General features: G+C 38.9%; 1 protein-coding gene across 1 annotated transcript in view; it reads right to left on the reverse strand.

Annotated features, from left to right (window-relative positions):
• The window catches only part of adgrg2a (adhesion G protein-coupled receptor G2a), a 40,349-nt gene that overhangs the window by 2,550 nt on the left and 18,125 nt on the right, over positions 1-19,674 (reverse strand). Inside the window, exons 5-28 of the mRNA XM_077244865.1 lie at positions 15,346-15,393; positions 14,187-14,246; positions 12,911-13,393; positions 12,650-12,697; positions 12,476-12,543; positions 12,119-12,211; positions 11,989-12,026; positions 11,757-11,887; positions 11,433-11,550; positions 11,254-11,312; positions 11,120-11,164; positions 10,958-11,025; positions 10,769-10,812; positions 10,206-10,242; positions 10,071-10,105; positions 9,855-9,982; positions 9,641-9,755; positions 2,904-9,232; positions 2,114-2,333; positions 1,869-2,025; positions 1,622-1,783; positions 1,234-1,356; positions 1,100-1,145; positions 875-981 (exon numbers count right to left, since the gene is read on the reverse strand). Coding sequence (XP_077100980.1) covers positions 875-981; positions 1,100-1,145; positions 1,234-1,356; positions 1,622-1,783; positions 1,869-2,025; positions 2,114-2,333; positions 2,904-9,232; positions 9,641-9,755; positions 9,855-9,982; positions 10,071-10,105; positions 10,206-10,242; positions 10,769-10,812; positions 10,958-11,025; positions 11,120-11,164; positions 11,254-11,312; positions 11,433-11,550; positions 11,757-11,887; positions 11,989-12,026; positions 12,119-12,211; positions 12,476-12,543; positions 12,650-12,697; positions 12,911-13,393; positions 14,187-14,246; positions 15,346-15,393 — 8,762 coding nt within the window. The remainder of the gene's footprint in view (positions 1-874; positions 982-1,099; positions 1,146-1,233; positions 1,357-1,621; positions 1,784-1,868; positions 2,026-2,113; positions 2,334-2,903; positions 9,233-9,640; positions 9,756-9,854; positions 9,983-10,070; positions 10,106-10,205; positions 10,243-10,768; positions 10,813-10,957; positions 11,026-11,119; positions 11,165-11,253; positions 11,313-11,432; positions 11,551-11,756; positions 11,888-11,988; positions 12,027-12,118; positions 12,212-12,475; positions 12,544-12,649; positions 12,698-12,910; positions 13,394-14,186; positions 14,247-15,345; positions 15,394-19,674) is intronic.

A 19,674-nucleotide genomic window follows, 5' to 3' on the forward strand; every position in this document is an offset into this window, starting at 1 on the left:
CAATCCCAGAGATATGTAATGCATACCTAATTCAGGGCTAAGCCATATGGATGGTCCAGGTCCAGTATAAGAGAGTTTTGGGCCAGTTAAAAGTATATGGCACACAGTTTATTAAAAATTAATTATTTGTGTAAATTATTATTATTATCAAATTTTTATTTTTGATAAAAAAACAATAGATACAACACAAACTATAACAACCTCACCGGTCAGTACATCAGATACAACACACAATATAACAACCTCACCGGTCAGTACATCAGATACAACACACAATATAACAACCTCACCGGTCAGTACAATAGATACAACACAAACTATAACAACCTATCAAATAACAAAGCTGAAAATTTATCATATTTGTATAGGATAACTTAATTTATTAAAATCACGTGACACTGAAGACTGAAGTTATGATACTAAAAATTCAGCTGTGCATCACAGGAATAAATTACATTTTAAAAAAAGAAAAGAGTTAAATTATAATGATATTTCACAATATTGCTGTTTTTACTGAATTTTTGATCAAATAAAAGCAGCCTTGGTGAGCATAAGATACTTCTTTCTAAAACATTTTACCGACCCCAAATGCTTGAACTGTAGTGTATACAGATCTGCATGTATACTCCTGACATTTATAAAAAACATATATAAAAAAAATAAGTAAAGATTAGAGAAATGATCAAATGTATTTAAAATAAACTATTTTTCATTAATGTTTGTGAAAATGTTAATTGTGAGAAATTTACTGTTGAAGCCTGTGGTTATGACTCTTGATTTTATTATAATCATATTAATTTGAGCCATTATAAACTTCTGAAGAAAATGGATTTGGACATTTTCTGGGAACAACCCTACATACTGACATACTTACCAGCAGCACAGCAAAGCTGGTCAGGTGATCGCAGCTACAGATGGTTTCGTTCTCGGTACTGCCGTTCTTGACATAGCAGCCGTTGGGATTCCAGCCTCCTGAACCTCCTAGAAAATCCAAAACACATAGGAATTACAAGACATTAATTAAGAAATTAGACAGATCACATATTGCATTAGGCCTAATAACAATTTCTCTGGAATTCTGGGAGGTGTGCAATCTCACCGTTTTTGTCAAAGTCCCAGAAAACACAGGAAGCTGCATAGTCCCCCTGTGGGAGAGAAGTTAAGAGATAGATCAGACAGCTTTCAGCTGGCAGTGACATATGATGTACAGTTTATTTGTGAGCACACACACACCGCAACGGGCTGCTTATTCCTCAGGGTAAACTCGACACTCTCCCTCAGGTTTTTGATTGACAGGTTAGCCAGACTAGAGCCCAGAATGTGGCTGTTCAGCATCTGTTGAGTCATGTTTTTATCCTGTCGATACATGAAAATCCAAAGAATAAACTGAAGAAAAGTTGCAGAATCAAATCTGACAGGGTTGAGTGTCTTTTATGGTGATTTTGTATCCTTTTTGAAGCTTAAATGCATGTTAATTGAATGGAAAAGACATGAAGGACATAAGGGTGAGCAAATTTTCAATCTGAGGGGATCTGCAAAGGTTATGTACAAACATCGTAATCTTGTTCTTGATGTCTGATGGCGCTTTTATTATATTGTAAATAAATCAACCCAGTTTTACCTGAAAAAAAGTGCTTTTCTGAAAGAAGGTGAACTGGACTCTTGAGGCTATCTTCTGTTGTTCTGGAGAGAGGTTCTCTGTCAGGGATGCAGGTAGTGTTATTTTGCCCATTGAGGAGGAACTCTCCACTGCCCTGACTTGTCTTTGAAATCCTTTTGTGACCTGTATAACCAGACATTTTGAGTCATTGCACTTCCAAAAACATCCAAACTGTTAATGAATTGCTTTGGACTTCAGTTGTCATTACCTGTGGGTTCAAGGGATCTACAATTGAGAATGACGTTTCCCCAAAGTTGGTGCCGTCAACTTTGGCCACAGTCAAAGCGAGTGAATCAAATACAATGTTCTCAGTCTGGTCCCGAATCACAAGTTTTAGAGCCAAATTATCCACAGCTTTGATTAATCTACAAAACACAATATAATATTTACATCTGATATTTCAAGTTTGACAGTGTCAGACTGTTTTGAATGCTTGTTATACATGTATCTCACCGATTAGAAGAGGTAGCAAGAGTATCAGCAGAGCTGTCTAGAAAGTTGTTGATGACGGACAGCACTGTTCGGCCCAAATCCAGACTGATATTCGGTGCAGAGAGAAGGTTCTCTAGCTGGTTGACCAGCTGATTCACCTGAGTTGAATTTAGAGATGCCACATTCTGTGTTTGATTCAGAAGATCGCTAGCCACTGAGTCTGGGCTTTTAGTTGTTGCTTCTGAAAATCAAATGAGCTGTTGTTATAGATACACATACTGTGGCCTTAAAACTAATTTGAACTCTTTTAGATACTAAAATCACAGTGCCTGCATTTCATTGCATTGGATACAAAATATCAAGTGGCATCTGCAAACTAAAGTTTGTTAAATCCTTTTTTCAGAACTTTTGTTATAGTTAATCCTATTGCATTATGAAATATTGACGCAAGTAGCATTTACTTTGATACATTTACCGGTTAAGTTTGTGGGATCCAATGCTGTTTAGACCCCACTGATTTTCATTATTTGAACAATAAAAAACACAGAGACACAAGACATTGTTCAAAAAAAATATATATATATATTTTGTGTTCCACAGAAGAAGAAAAATAATACAGGTTTGCAACAACATGAGGGTAAGTACATGATGACTAAATTATTTTGTTTTTGGTAAACTATCCCTTTTAAGAGTGACTTAAGTGTCTCAGTAATTTTTGATACCACTTGTGTATGCATAAACCTAGAAAAAAACACTTTTATTCGGAATGTCAAGAAGCTATAGTCAGTTTTGAAATGTTGAGTCAACAAACCTGAAGTGGCTGCCATGGTAATGGAGGATGTTGTTGGCACAGCTGGAACGGGTCTTGTGGTGACTTCAGTTATATTAGTTGGAGCAATAATTGATGCTGTTGTGGAAGTAGAACTGTTCTGAGGAGAGCTTGGAAGTATGGCTGACAGAGCAGTTGTGGGAACTATACTGCTATTTGTGACAATGCTAGTATTTATTGTTAAGTTGTTTGGAATACTAATTGGATGGAATGTTGTAGTTGTATTAGTGATTGTATTTTCAGTAAAGGCTTTTTCTGTTGTGCCATTTGACTTTGTTGTGTTAAGGAGGCTAACTGTTGTGACAGGCTCTGAAGTGGAGTCAGTTGGCCCACTGGTAATATTTTCTGTTGTTGGAAAAGTTGTTGTATCTATCTGTGTTGTGTTTGTGATATCAAATTGTGTTGTATTAACTGCAGGGCTTACTGTTGTGTTAAATTCTGATGTGTTTTCAGTAAAGGCTTTTTCTGTTGTGCCATTTGACTGTGTTGTGTTAAGGAGGCTAACTGTTGTGACAGGCTCTGAAGTGGAGTCAGTTGGCCCACTGGTAATATTTTCTGTTGTTGGAAAGGTTGTTGTATCTATCTGTGTTGTGTTTGTGATATCAAATTGTGTTGTATTAACTGCAGGGCTTACTGTTGTGTTAAATTCTGATGTGTTTTCAGTAAAGGCTTTTTCTGTTGTGCCATTTGACTGTGTTGTGTTAAGGAGGCTAACTGTTGTGACAGGCTCTGAAGTGGAGTCAGTTGGCCCACTGGTAATATTTTCTGTTGTTGGAAAGGTTGTTGTATCTATCTGTGTTGTGTTTGTGATATCAAATTTTGTTGTATTAACTGCAGGGCTTACTGTTGTGTTAAATTCTGATGTGTTTTCAGTAAAGGCTTTTTCTGTTGTGCCATTTGACTTTGTTGTGTTAAGGAGGCTAACTGTTGTGACAGGCTCTGAAGTGGAGTCAGTTGGCCCACTGGTAATATTTTCTGTTGTTGGAAAGGTTGTTGTATCTATCTGTGTTGTGTTTGTGATATCAAATTGTGTTGTATTAACTGCAGGGCTTACTGTTGTGTTAAATTCTGATGTGTTATTGGAGTTCTCTGTTGTGTTGATGCTACGATTGACATCAGTCACATTAAGGTTGGATACATTAAATGGAATATCTGTTGTGTTCAAGGTTGTGTTCAAGGCTGTTGTATTTGATTGTGTTGTATTGAACAGGGGATCTGTTATGTTGGAATAAGTTACATCAGGAAAAAAAGTTGTATTCAAAGTTGTATTCAAAGTTGTAAAGTTAAGTGTATACATTGTAGTACTGACTTGTCGTGTATTTGTAGTGGTATCAGTTCCAGCATCCGTGGTCTCCAGTGTAGAATTATTATATAGTAGTTGTGTTGTGTCATATGGAATGGCAGTTGTATTGAATTCAGTTGTATTGTCAAGTGGAGTTGTGTTTGATTCATATGTTTTAAATGGTGATTCTGTTGTGTTTGCTAGGATTGTATTATTTGAGATTTCTCTAATTGTGCCGTTGTGTTGTGTTGTGTTGTTGTGTTGTGTTGTATTTGTTGTACTGACCAGTGAGATGGTTATATTTTGTGTTGTATCTGTTGTACTGACCGGTGAGGTTGTTATAGTTTGTGTTATATCTATTGTACTGACCGCTGATGTTATATTGTGTGTTGTATCTGTTGTACTGAACAGTGAGGTTGTTATATTGTTTGTTGTATCTGATGTAATGACCGGTGAGGTTGTTATAGTTTGTGTTGTATCTATTGTACTGACCGGTGATGTTGTTATATTGTGTGTTGTATCTGTTGTACTGACCGGTGAGGTTGTTATATTGTGTGTGGTATCTGTTGTACTGACTGGTGAGGTTGTTACAGTTTGTGTTGTATCCGTTGTACTGACCGGTGAGGTTGTTATATTGTGTGTTGTATCTGTTGTACTGACCGGTGAGGTTGTTATAGTTTGTGTTGTATCTATTGTACTGACCGCTGATGTTGTTATATTGTGTGTTGTATCTGATGTACTGACCGGTGAGGTTGTTATAGTTTGTGTTGTATCTATTGTACTGACCGGTGATGTTGTTATATTGTGTGTTGTATCTGTTGTACTGACCGGTGAGGTTGTTATATTGTGTGTGGTATCTGTTGTACTGACTGGTGAGGTTGTTACAGTTTGTGTTGTATCCGTTGTACTGACAGGTGGGGTTGTTATATTGTGTGTTGTATCTGTTGTACTGACCGGTGAGGTTGTTATAGTTTGTGTTGTATCTATTGTACTGACCGCTGATGTTGTTATATTGTGTGTTGTATCTGTTGTACTGACCGGTGAGGTTGTTATAGTTTGTGTTGTATCTGTTGTACTGACCGGTGAGGTTGTTATATTGTGTGTTGTATCTGATGTACTGACCGGTGAGGTTATTATATTTTGTGGTGTATCTATTGTACTGACAGGGGGGGTTGTTATATTGTGTGTTATATTTGTTGTACTGACCAGTAAGATGGTTATATTTTGTGTTGTATCTGTTGTACTGACTGGTGAGGTTGTTATAGTTTGTGTTGTATCTATTGTACTGACCGCTGATGTTGTTATATTGTGTGTTGTATCTGTTGTACTGACCGGTGAGTTTGTTATATTGTGTGTTGTATCTGATGTACTGACCGGTGAGGTTGTTATATTGTGTGTTGTATCTGATGTACTGACCGGTGAGGTTATTATATTTTGTGGTGTATCTATTGTACTGACAGGGGGGGTTGTTATATTGTGTGTTGTATTTGTTGTACTGACCAGTGAGATGGTTATATTTTGTGTTGTATCTATTGTACTGACTGGTGAGGTTGTTATAGTTTGTGTTGTATCTATTGTACTGACCGCTGATGTTGTTATATTGTGTGTTGTATCTGTTGTACTGACCGGTGTGTTTGTTATATTGTGTATTGTATCTGATGTACTGACCGGTGAGGTTGTTATATTGTGTGTTGTATCTATTGTACTGACCGGTGATGTTGTTATATTGTGTGTCCTATCTGATGCACTGACCAGTGAGGTTGTTATATTGTGTGTTGTATCTGATGTACTGACCGCTGATGTTGTTATATTGTGTGTTGTATCTGTTGTACTGACCGGTGTGTTTGTTATATTGTGTGTTGTATCTGATGCACTGACCTGTGAGGTTGTTATAGTTTGTGTTGTATCTATTGTACTGACCGGTGATGTTGTTATATTGTGTGTTGTATCTGTTGTACTGACCGCTGATGTTGTTATATTGTGTGTTGTATCTGTTGTACTGACCGGTGAGGTTGTTATATTGTGTGTTGTATCTGTTGTACTGACCAGTGAGTTTATTATATTGTGTGTTGTATCTGATGTACTGACTGGTGAGGTTGTTATATTGTGTGTTGTATCCGATGTACTGACCGGTGAGGTTGTTATAGTTTGTGTTGTATCTATTGTACTGACCGGTGATGTTGTTATATTGTGTGTTGTATCTGTTGTACTTACCGGTGAGGTTGTTATATTGTGTGTGGTATCTGTTGTACTGACTGGTGAGTTTGTTATATTGTGTGTTGTATCTGATGTACTGACCGGTGAGGTTATTATAGTTTGTGTTGTATCTGTTGTACTGACCGGTGAGGTTGTTATATTGTGTGTTGTAGCATTTGTACTGAACGGAGAGGTATTTATATTTTGTGTTGTATTTGTTGTACTGACCGGTGAGGTTGTTATATTGTGTGTTGTAACTGTTGTACTGACCGGTGAGGTTGTTATATTGTGTGTTGTATCTGATGTACTGACCGGTGGTGAGGTTGTTATATTGTGTGTTGTATCTGATGTACTGACCGGTGAGGTATTTATATTTTGTGTTGTATTTGTTATAATGACTGACGAGGTTGTTATATTGTGGGTTGTATCTGTTGTACTGACCGGTGAGGTTGTTATATTTTGTGTTGGATCTGTTATACTGACCGGTGAGGTACTTATATTTTGTGTTGTATCTGTTGTACTGACTGATGAGGTTGCTATATTGTGTGTTGTATCTGTTGTACTGACTGGTGAGGTTCTTATATTTTGTGTTGTATTTGTTGTACTGACCGGTGAGGTATTTTTATTGTGTGTTGTATCTGTTGTAGTGACTGACGAGGTTGTTATATTGTGTGTGGTATCTGTTGTTCTGACTGATGAGGTTGTTAGATTGTGTGTTGTATCTCTTGTACTGACCAGTACGTTTGTTATAATGGGTGTCATTTCTGTTGTTTTGACTTGCAAGTTTGTTATATTGTCTGTTGTACTAACCATTGAGATTGTTATACTGTGTGGTGTAACTGGTCTATTGACCGGAGGGCTTGTTATATTGTGTGTTGTATCTGTTGTACTGACTGGTGAGGTTGTTATATTTTGTTTTATATCTGTTGTACTGACCGGTGAGGTATTTATATTTTGTGTTGTATTTGTTGTACTGACTGACGAGGTTGTTATATTGTGTGTGGTATCTGTTGTTCCGACTGGTGAGGTTGTTAGATTGTGTGTTGTATCTATTGTATGGACCAGAGAAGTTATACTGTGTGTTGTATCTGTTGTACTGACCGGTGAAGTTATATTTTGTGTTGTATCTGTTGTACTGACTGGTGAGGTTGTTATATTGTGTGTTGTATCTGTACTGACTGGTGAGGTTGTTATATTGTGTGTGGTATCTGATGTACTGACCAGTGAGGTTGTTATATTGTGAGTTGTATCTGATGTACTGACCGGTGAGGTTGTTATATTGTGTGTTATAACCGTTGTACTGACCGGTGAGGTTGTTAAATTGTGTGTTGTATCGGATGTACTGACTGGTGAGGTTGTTATATTGTGTGTTGTATCTGTTGTACTGACCAGTGATATTGTTATATTGTGTGTTGTAACTGTTGTACTGACCGGTGAGGTTGTTATATTGTGTGTTGTATCTATTGTACTGACCGGTGATGTTGTTATATTGTGTGTCGTATCTGATCTACTGACTGGTGAGGTTGTTATATTGTGTGTTGTATCTGATGTATTGACCGGTGAGGTTGTTAGATTGTGTGTTGTATCTGATGTACTGACCGGTGAGTTTGTTATATTGTCTGTTGTACTAACCATTGAGATTGTTATACTGTGTGGTGTAACTGCTGTATTGACCGGAGGGCTTGTTATATTGTGTGTTGTATCTGTTGTATTGACTGGTGAGGTTGTTATATTGTGTGTTGTATCTGTTGTTCTGACTGGTGAGGTTGTTATATTGTGTGTTGTATCTGATGTATTGACCGGTGAGGTTGTTAGATTGTGTGTTGTATCTGTTGTACTGACCGGTGAGTTTGTTATATTGTCTGTTGTACTAACCATTGAGATTGTTATACTGTGTGGTGTAACTGCTGTATTGACCGGAGGGCTTGTTATATTGTGTGTTGTATCTGTTGTATTGACTGGTGAGGTTGTTATATTGTGTGTTGTATCTGTTGTTCTGACTGGTGAGGTTGTTAGATTGTGTGTTGTATCTATTGTACTGACCGGAGAGGTTGTTATATTGTGTGTTGTATCTGATGTACTGACCGGTGATGTTGTTAGATTGTGTGTTATATCTATTGTATGGACCAGTGAAGTTATATTGTGTGTTGTATCAGTTGTACTGACTGGTGAGGTTGTTATATTGTGTGTTGTATCTGTACTGACTAGTGAGGTTGTTATATTGTGTGTGGTATCTGTAGTTCTGACTGGTGAGGTTGTTAGATTGTGTGTTGTATCTATTGTATGGACCAGTGAAGTTATATTGGGTGTTGTATCTGTTGTAGCAACCGGTGAGGTTGTTATATCGAGTGTTGTATCTATTGTACTGATTGGTGAGGTTGTTATATCGAGTGTTGTACTTGCTGTATTGACCGTCTGAGTTGTTACATCATGTGTTGTATGTGATGTACTGACTATTGAGGTTTTTATATTGTTTGGTGTACCTGCTGTATTGACTGGTTGGGTTGTTATATCAAGTGTTGGAATGAGTGGCAGGCTTGTCATATTATGTGAAACAGTTTTTGTTTGAGTGGCTGTACTGTTGATGGATGTATTAGATATTAGGACTGTAGGTGTATCAGAAGTGTTGATGATATTTCTGGATGGTGTGTCTGCAGGGTGGGTTTGGTTGGTCAGTGACCAGTTTGTAGTTACTGATGGAGAAGTGATCTCTGGAAATGTAGCACTGCTATTAGAGATTGTATTGGGAGGGACAAGTTGAGTTGTGTTGGACATAGAAGGTGAGATCCCACAGCTCTCATTTAAAAGAACAGCAAACGTCTGACCCTGTGCACTGAAAATAGAGCAGGATTGGAAAGTTTGTTTGGAAAGTGCTCTCGTTAGTAACGGGACAATATTCTTTGCAAACAAAAAAAATCCTAACCATTAAATGCTAAAATATGGACGAAATGATAAGAATGTCCAATTCACAAATCTAAGACCAATAAGGATGTTGATCTAGACACACCTACAGTACTTGGTGAAATCATGTTAAGTTGCTATGTTCACACTGCCAACGATTCTTTCTTTTTTATTATTTTGAATAATTCTGTTTGGAATATGATCTGAATGTTTGGTTTAAATTTGATATTCAGAAATTTAGTTTTACAGTGTGATTATAGCCCATTAGATATATAATTAAATAATAGAAATTTGACACAAATGTGCACAGTTTAAAATCTGGACTGAATACAAGATTTACCATCTCAATTGATGTTTGATATCCTCATACTGGCTGGCACTGAGATTTACAGCAACCCATGTAAATGTTGAGTTTAAAGGAATGGTTTCTGAATCAGCGGGCGAATGACATATGGCTATAGTAGAGAGATAGAAAAAACATATATTTTTAGTCTTTACACCACTGTGATAAGCTGTAAATGTGAAATACCAATACATACAAGTTCAACACTCACCTATTCTACTTAGAGGTCCATCAAAACTAATGTTGGTACTGTCCTTCATAAGAACGGCAATAGCAATACTAACAGTACACACATCCAGCTGTTTTGACAGCTGCAGAGTCAACATACATGTGTAGAGCCTGAGGAATAATAAATGTGTTAATCTGACATAAATGCATGCTGAGTCAGACATTCAAAAACACACACACACATGATAGTACAACTTACCTTGTTCCTTCTCCAAAACATTCCAAGTGTATTCCCTGTAAAGCATCAATCATAGCCTTTCAGAGCAGATACAGAAAACATGTTGTGATGTAACACGATTATTTTGCTAAAGATGGAAAACAAATGGATGTTTACCTGATACAACTTGGATACTTCAGAAAAAGAATTACACCTATGTACATGGAACATCACCACAATTAAGAAATTATATTCACCAACATATAATATTTATTGACTTACTCTATTAGTGTCACATGATCCTTCAAAAATCATTCTAATATGCTGATTTGGTGCTCAAGAAATATTTCTCATTATTATCAATGTTGAAAACAGCTGTGCTGCGTAATATTTTTGTGGAAACCACAATACATACATAGAATAATTTTTTTTCATGATTAATTATTGAATAGAAAGATCAACAGAACAGGATTATTTTTAAATTATTAATATCATGAACGTCTTTACTGTCACTTTGGATCAATTTAATTGCATCAATGTACACACACACACACACACACACACACACACACACACACACACACACACACACACACACACACACACACACACACACACACACACACACACACACACACACACACACACACACACACACACACACACACACACACTCACACACACACAATATTATTGTTATTATTTCTAAAATGTGTTATATTTGGAAATTGCAGACATACCATAGCATTCTGGATTCGTTGCAGGGGGTGCTCAACTGTACAACCTATTAGATGGAGCAAGAGAACTAATAAGACAATATCTATATTGTCGCTTACTGAGGTAAGAAAATCTTTACTAGATAGCAATGTTTTTAAACTTTCTACAGCCATTTTACCTGTTCACTAAAACCTTTTCTCTGAGGCACTCACCATGTTCTGTATGTAGGTGAAATTCACATCTGGGCTTGTAATATTTAGACGAACAGCATAATATGTCTCTAAAAGAGAGGTAGGGGAGAGAGCTTGGAGTCTGATTGGTCCACAACACGTACCTGAACATACTCATACATAGATTCATTGTGTTTCACTCACCATTGTTGTCAGAAACGTGACACTCACAATGTTGTTGGTTCTCAACTAAAAAAGAACAACATTTCAATTTTGAACATCATACTGGTATTAGTCAGAAAAGGATGACCAAGAGTCCAAAGAGTTATAACACTCACCATTGCAGGATTGATTAGCAACCAAGTCTTTAGGAACAAAGCCATTCTCCGTATAAGAGCTAATGCAAGAAAGAGGGAACTTTGGGAAATGAATAATGTAATCTCAAATGTAAACGTCCTATTTGCACGCAGGACTATTGTAAGAGTGTGGCAAGTCTATAATCAGTAGCATATCGTACCATGTGACATTTACAGGTCCCTGGTTCTTGCAGATACCATCATAAGACATTGGAGATGTGCAGTGCACAAAACCATCTACAGGGGGTGTAATACTGTTCTCTGGGCACAGGCCTTTTCCTATGAACACAAGCCATTTTGTGAGATTTATTTTTATTTTTTACACTGCTGTTTTTGGTTGTCATATGGACCACTTGTATGATGCATTTAAGGTTCTTTTTGTAATTTTAAAGCCTGACAGACCCATTACAGAATTCTATATTCTACATAGAAGTCACTATTTATGTCTATATTTTGATATATATGATACATTTTGTTTCACTCACCTACTCTTTCTACATCTCCCAGAAGCTGGATCTGGATTGATTGGTCGATAGTCGCGTTTTCCACCTGCTTGCGGAGGATGCATGTATTCACAGGCTGGCTCAGCTGTAAAAGCACAGTGCAGTTTGTCCACCTGTAAGAACGGGGGCAGTAGTTACTTGTTACTTAATGTTGAATTACAATGAGATGAATGACATGTTTTTTGTGTAGCTTAGAGATTTGGGATTGACTTACTGGATATTCTGCTTCTCTTCACATCTAACCTCAGCAGTCTATATTAATGAAAAATAAATTTTATAATGATGCAATGTTGGACACCATCAAAGTTCACCTCTGATCTCTGAATACAAATAATGCTACTTGCCACAAAGATTATGTCATTTTGACATGGTGTAGTATTGATTTCTGTTGTTGAAACTCCAGCAGAGCAGATACTCATGTTAAAATGATCTGAAAACTGATTATAATGGGGGGAGCATCAGAAATACACACACACACACACACACACACACACACACACACACACACACACACACACACACACACACACACACACACACACACACACACACACACACACAATATTATTGTTATTATTTCTAAAATGGTTCTTTATGATACTAACAATACTTATTATTATTGATAGTACAAATTAAATGTGTTTTAATTATTTTTATTATTATTTCTATTAAAGTATCATTAATTAAAAAAAATGTCATACCCAAATTTGAATATCTCCTTCAGTCATATTAGAGCCATGCACCTCTACAAGCATCCAGTAGTACGATGCTGTGACGTAAGAAGAGAGATATTATTAAAAATTCTCAGGAATCACCATATTGAACCTTAATTATGTCTTCAGAGAATAAAATAGGCTTTGTCTAAACATTCTTACATTCATTAGCGCAGTATTGGGAAAAGTTACACTGTACCACCAATGGCTCTGAAACAAATGAAAAGGCACATCAAAGCATCGAAACATTAAGATTAATTTTATAATGTATAAATTATGTAATATGTGGCAGAATGAGAGAATGAGGGTAGGGAAATTTAATTTAATATCCTGTAATTATCACCGAAATAGAAGCCATCTGTCTTTTTACAAAAAAGAAGAAAAAAAGACAATCAGAACGCAGTGGTAGGCTAATAGCTGTACCTGTGAATAATGCATTTGACGTCGTTGTTCGTAGAACTGCTGTCTGATTGGTTACTTGAGTCATGACAGTTGGTTCAGTGGGAGAGCTTGCTGTCATGTGATTGGCTGTTGTTTCAGACATACTGAAGCCACTGACTGGATGGCTAATGTGATAGCTTGAAAGTGTCTGGGCAGATATTGACGTGCTCTGGGTCGGTTGAGTGGTTACGTAAGACATAGGTGAGGTCGGTGTTGAAGGCAATGTGTTTAATCCATCAGTATTTGACATAGTAGTTGTGTTATTAATAGCTGATCCAGTCAGAGCTTGAGTGGCGGGTGTAACAGCTGGGTTTGAAGTGGTATTTGATGTGAGAGGAATTTGTATTGGTATAGTTGTTGTAGCGAGTCCTGCTATAGTTGTTGTAGCGAGTCCTGCAGGATTCGATGTGGTTCTGCCTTGAGAGGTTGAAGCAGAGACCTGACTCGAAGTTAGCAGGTTCTGTCCTGTGGGAAAGAAATTAAATGAATTAGTTTTGTGTAAGAGGAATGATCATAGGTAATGTAGCGGAAGTACCCACTTTTTGGCATTTTTTAGTTAATTAATAATTAATAATTTAGTTATAGGAATGTCTTTTGGGGGAACTAAATTAGCTCCTACTTCAGAGTAGGGTCTAACCCAGCACAATAGGAACTACCAGTGACGTATGCCATACGAAACACCGACACCCACCCAGCTGTGTAAACGCACAATTTACATATACTGTACTTGTATATAGTTGATACTGTATCTACATAATGCGACCAGGAAAATGTAGTTTCCGGGGGACTGCCTGGTAACTGGTTCCTATAGTTCCTATAGTATAACTACCCGGTGCGAAAGCCCCTGTAGTACTAAAGATTATGCATAAAATTTAGAACAGTGTGATTTGAAGTCCGACAAGTCTAATTGTCTTGAAATGTATTGTTGAAGGAGATAAATGTTACAAATCTGAGTTTTGATAAATGTAGCATTAGTACTTTAACAGGAATGAATTAATGCACATTTCTGTAGTTTAGAAAACATGCGAAATCCCTCTCAGAGAATATCCATTTCTAGATTCATCCCTTTTAGCATTACTGATAAAATCTGTGAACTTGTCAACCTCACTGATGATGTTGGATGAATAGTCAACCATCCTGACCCATCCAACACCAAAACAACTCTAAGTAAATGGCTCACTGACTGATGTTGCTTTGGCATTCGGATGCACACGCCAGCTTTTTATATTTAGCAGCATCTTCTAACATGTTTACTGACCTTGGGTTGTGTTTATCTGTGCACTGGTAAATAGTGAAACCAAAAATGAGTAGAGCGGACCTTACAGGGAAGAAGAGACAAACTGTCATTCAACACAGCACCAAACAAATTCCATGTAAATCCAAAATGCAAATATACACAACAATGTTATATATAAACTCTGGTGGTCAGCAATAATTAAGGAATAATGAACTAATTGGAATAATTAAGACTTTTTTATTGTTTTTGAAACAATTATATTCTGCTCACCAAGGCTGAATTTATTTGATCAAATATACAGTAAAGCATTAATATTGTGAAATATTACTACATTAAAAAAAACTGTTTTCTATTTTAATATATTATGAAATGTAATTTATTCCAGTGATGGCAAAGCAGAATTTTCAGCATCATTACTTTAGAAATCAATATGCTGAGTTGGTGATCAATTATTATTGGTGCTCAATTGATAATAATGGTTCATATTATCAATGTTGAAAACCGCTTCTGCTGCTTAATATTTGTGTGTAAAACATTGTAATAATAATAAAATATATTTATTGAACAGCAAATCAATATTACAACATTACTGATTTTTCATCAAATGAATGCAGCCTTGGTGAGCATAAAATACTTTTTTTCAGTAAAAAAGTATTTTATGCAAAAAAAACTTAATTATTCCAAACTTTTGACCTCCTTCGAGTATATAATTATTAAAATATTAATAATTAAAATAACCTACAAACATATATATATATATATATATATATATATATATATATATGTGTGTGTGTGTGTGTGTGTGTGTGTGTGTGTGTGTGTGTATTATGATTAATCAGATACATAGGTCTATGTATGAATGAATTGTATTGTATTTTATTATTTGTATATATATATATATATATAATGAATAACATTATATAAAAAACCAAAAACATACAGTATATGTGTGTATATGTAGGCCTATATAATCATTAATCAGGTACATAAGTTTATGTATGAATGAATTGTTTTTAATTTTATGATTTTGTTTGATATATAATTAATAGAAAACATACTATTGATAGTATTATATGAATTATGTATGTATATATATATGTATATAATGTAATGCATATACATGCCAATGTTTAATTCCTAAGCCTCTGTTGCTGTTGGTGAAGCAAAGATGAACACTTACTTTGAGAAGTTGAACCAAACTCTCGGCTAGTGGCTACACTTTGGGATGCTGTAAGTGGAAATATATACATAAATATATATATATAATTTAACCTTTAAATCTTAAAATCCAGAATTGGTTTCAAGGGTTTCTCAAAAACACACATTTAATTCACTAGTGAAAGAAGAGAACACAAAAAACAAAGTTTAATTATAACATATATACAGTGCTGGTCAGAATTATTTGCCCCCTTGGTAAATATGATCAAAGATGTCTGTAAAAAAATGAATTAATTTGATTTTCCCCTCACTTTCAATTCGTTTACTTCAATAAAAGTGTCAGGATACAGGCACAGAGGCGGAGGTAAGTGAATTCAAACGTGAGTTTATTTACAATGATTCAAGTGACAAGGTGAATAGGCAAGGTTCAGGTGAAGGTGCGGTGACGATCACTACGTGCAGAGCGGATTCCAGGTGAGCAGATCCTCCTTTAGTTAGCTTGGCGTGAGCAGACACTGTTCATTGATACGTCTCCTTTTCTATTTCAGATACAGTAGCGGACACGGAGATCTCGGCGGGAACGTGGGACACTCAGACGAATCTCCAGGACTCGGGGAACATGGGACCAGGCAGGACTTCAGGGAACAGCGGGACAAGGATACAAAGGTGAGTATACGTTACGTGGTGGTTTTCAGGTTGACTTGGAGACTTCAGGAGACAGAGGGTTATGGTCTATTCCTGTTGGAGGCTTGACAAAGACTGAAGTGTGCATGGGTGTTTTGTAGAGCTGGGTGATGAGGTAATTGATGGTGCACAGGTGTGAGTGGTTAGTATTCCGGGGAGAGTGATCTTTGAGTGGTGGATGGGAATGAATCTGATTGATTCCTGACACTACCCCCTCCTCCAGCGTCCGCGCCAGCGGACCCAGGACCCCGACGTTGCGAGGGTCTACCTCGAGGTCGAGGAGCAGGTTTTTCAGGATGTTGTTCATGGAAGTCAGTGAGTAGCATGGGATCGAGGACGTCCTTACGAGGTACCCAACACCTCTCCTCTGGTCCATAATTCTCCCAGTCAACCAGGTACTCGAGTTGACCACCCCGACGTCGGGAGTCCAGGATCCTTCTTACAGCGAAGATGGATTCTGCTTCAATGGGGAGTACCGGAGGATTCTTATCTTGCGCCAGATCAGTAGAGGGAACTGGAACAGGTGAGTGATTGGGCTTCAGAAGGGAGACATGGAATGAGGGGTGGATGCGATACTGGTTTGGCAGACGGAGCTGGTAGGTAACTGGATTAATTTGCCTCGTTATGGGAAATGGACCGATGTATCTTGGACTTAGTTTGCGACAAGGTAGTCTCAGCCGGATATCCTTGGTCGAAAGCCAAACCAGTTGGCCAGGTTGGTATTCGGGGGCGTTGCCACGATGAGCGTCTGCGAAGTGACTGTGGCGGTTTATGGCTTGTTGGAGGTGATGGTGAGCTTGGTTCCATACCCTCTCACTGTTCCGGAACCAGGCGTTGACTGCAGGGACTTCTGAGGACTCCCCGGACCACGGGAACAGTGTGGGTTGGTAACCCAGAATGCATTGGAACGGGGTTAAGTTGGTGGAGGTTTGTCGAAGGGAATTTTGAGCATACTCTGCCCATACGAGATAGCGGCTCCAGAGATGCTGGTTGGCATGGCAGAAGGTACGGAGGAAGCGGCTGACATCCTGGATTTTACGTTCCGCCTGCCCATTCGCCTGTGGGTGATACCCTGAAGTTAGACTTACGGTTACGTTCATTAATGCAAAGAAGGCTCGCCACACCTTTGAGATGAATTGTGGCCCCCTGTCTGACACAATGTCCTCTGGAAGGCCGAAATTCCGGAAGACATGTTCCATTAACAGTTCTGCGGTTACAAATGCTGTGGGTAAGTTCTTCAGGGGAATCAATTTGCACGCTTTAGAAAAGCGATCAATGGCCACCAGGATACAGGTGTTTTCCTCTGAGGGTGGAAGGTCAGTCACAAAATCAACCCCAATGTGTGACCAGGGTCTTTGTGGAACAGGTAGGGGCATGAGCTTTCCAGCGGGTAAGTGACGGGGATTCTTATTCATAGCGCACAGGATGCATCCTTGGATGAAGGTCTTGACATCGCGGAGCATGTTGGGCCACCAATAGCGGGTCTGGAGGGTGGAGCAGGTCTTGGTTATTCCAGGGTGACCCGTCCCAACGGATGAGTGTGCTGAGGAGATTAGTGACATGCGAAATTCATCGGGTACGTAAATCTTTCCGGTTGGGCACTCTGGAGGACTGGGCTGGTGTCGGGACAACTCCATCAGTTGCTCGTTTAAATCCCACTGAATGGGATTGACAAACATCCTTTCTGGCAAGATATTCTCGGGTTCTTCGTGGTGAGTTTCGGGGGCATGGAGACGAGACAGAGCATCCGCTCGGACGTTCTTTGAACCAGGGCGATAGGAGATCTGGAAATGGAATCGAGTAAAGAAGAGTGCCCATCTGGCCTGGCGTGGATTGAGTCGCTTTGCTTCCTTTAAGTACTGGAGATTCTTGTGGTCAGTGAGAACCAGGAATGGGTGTTTGGCGCCCTCTAACCAGTGTCGCCATTCTTCAAGAGCAAGCTTTACCGCCAGGAGTTCCCGATTGCCGATATCATAGTTTACCTCAGCAGGCGATAACTTGTGAGAGAAGAACGCACATGGCATATGTTTGGGGGACGAGTTGGAGTACTGGGATAACACAGCTCCTACCCCAGTAGTGGAGACATCAACTTCAACAATGAACATTTCCTCAGGATTAGGATGTCGGAGTAGAGGAGCTGTGGTGAACGCTGTCTTTAGAGACTGGAATGCGTGATCGGCCTCACCGGTCCAGAGCAGTGTCTTGGGCTTTCCTTTGAGGAGAGATGTTAGAGGGGCAGTTAACAGGCTGTACTGGTGAATGAACCTCCGGTAAAAATTGGCAAATCCAAGGAACCTTTGCAATTCTTTAACAGTCTGTGGGGTTGGCCAGGAAGCTATCGCCTTGGTCTTGCGATCGTCCATCTCTACTCCTTTTTCACTGAGTTGATAACCGAGGAACTCGACTGAGGTTTGGTGGAAGGAACATTTCTCTGCCTTAAGGAACAGGGAGAATTCACGTAGCCGTTGGAGTACTAGGGAGACATGTCGTTGATGTTCCACTGGATCCTTGGAATAGATTAGAATGTCGTCAATGTAGATTATTACGAACCGATTCAGGTAATCTCGGAAGACTTCATCCATGAAGCTTTGGAAGATGGAAGGAGCGTTTACCAGACCATATGGCATAACCAAATATTCGTAATGGCCTGCTGGGGTGATGAACGCGGTCTTCCATTCGTCGCCTTCTCGAATTCGGATGAGATTATATGCGCTTCTCAAATCCAGTTTGGTGAATACCTTAGCCTCTCGAAGTTGTTCCAGAGAGGAAGGAACCAGCGGGAGTGGATAGCTGAACTTCACGGTTATCCGATTCAGGGTTCTATAGTCGATACACGGACGTAGTCCGCCATCCTTCTTAGGGACAAAGAAAAAACTGGCAGCAGCAGGTGATGTGGAGGAGCGGATATAACCCTGTTTCAAGGCTTCTTCAATGTACTGTTGCATGGCTCTTTGTTCGGGGATAGACAGGGAGTAGATTCGTCCCTAGGGATGGGCTCTCCTGGAACGAGATCGATGGCACAATCCCAGGCTCGGTGAGGTGGTAATTTGGCAGCCTCGACAGGATTGAACGCATCTGCAAACAGAGAGTAACAGGTAGGGATGGACACTGACAGGCTTTCTGTGGGGCTTTCAACGGAGGTTGAGTTCACTGGAATGTTGCCGGGTATGTTAACGATGGGCGTGATCGCGAGTTCGGCGGTCCTGGACGCACATTTACAACCCCAAGTCAGTATTTTACCAGATTTCCAGTTGATATTCGGTTGATGTCGTATAAGCCATGGGCGGCCAAGGATTATATCAGTCTGACTGTTCTCTAATATGAAAGGTTCAAATAATTCATGGTGTGTGTCTTCGACACCGAGGATGACAGGTTTGATCTGAGATGTGACATACCCCTGATTTATGGTTTCACCCGTCACTGCATGGATGGAGTACGGTCTGGTGGTGGCTGACTTCTCGAGCTGGAGTTTTTGACAGAGCTGTCCGGAAATGAAGTTTCCTGCCGACCCGGAGTCCACAATGGCTGTGGCAGAAACATGGAAAGTCGTGGATTTTAGGATCACTGATATCGTTAATGGGGCTGACACCGAATCGGTCGTAAAGACAGAACTCACAAGCATTCTGGGGGGTCGAGTTGGACATGACTGACGAAAATGTCCTCCCAT

This window comes from Siphateles boraxobius, unplaced genomic scaffold (assembly GCF_051911475.1).
Source record: "Siphateles boraxobius isolate OS27281-9 unplaced genomic scaffold, OSU_SipBor_1 26, whole genome shotgun sequence".
In the NCBI taxonomy this organism is placed as follows: domain Eukaryota; kingdom Metazoa; phylum Chordata; class Actinopteri; order Cypriniformes; family Leuciscidae; genus Siphateles; species Siphateles boraxobius.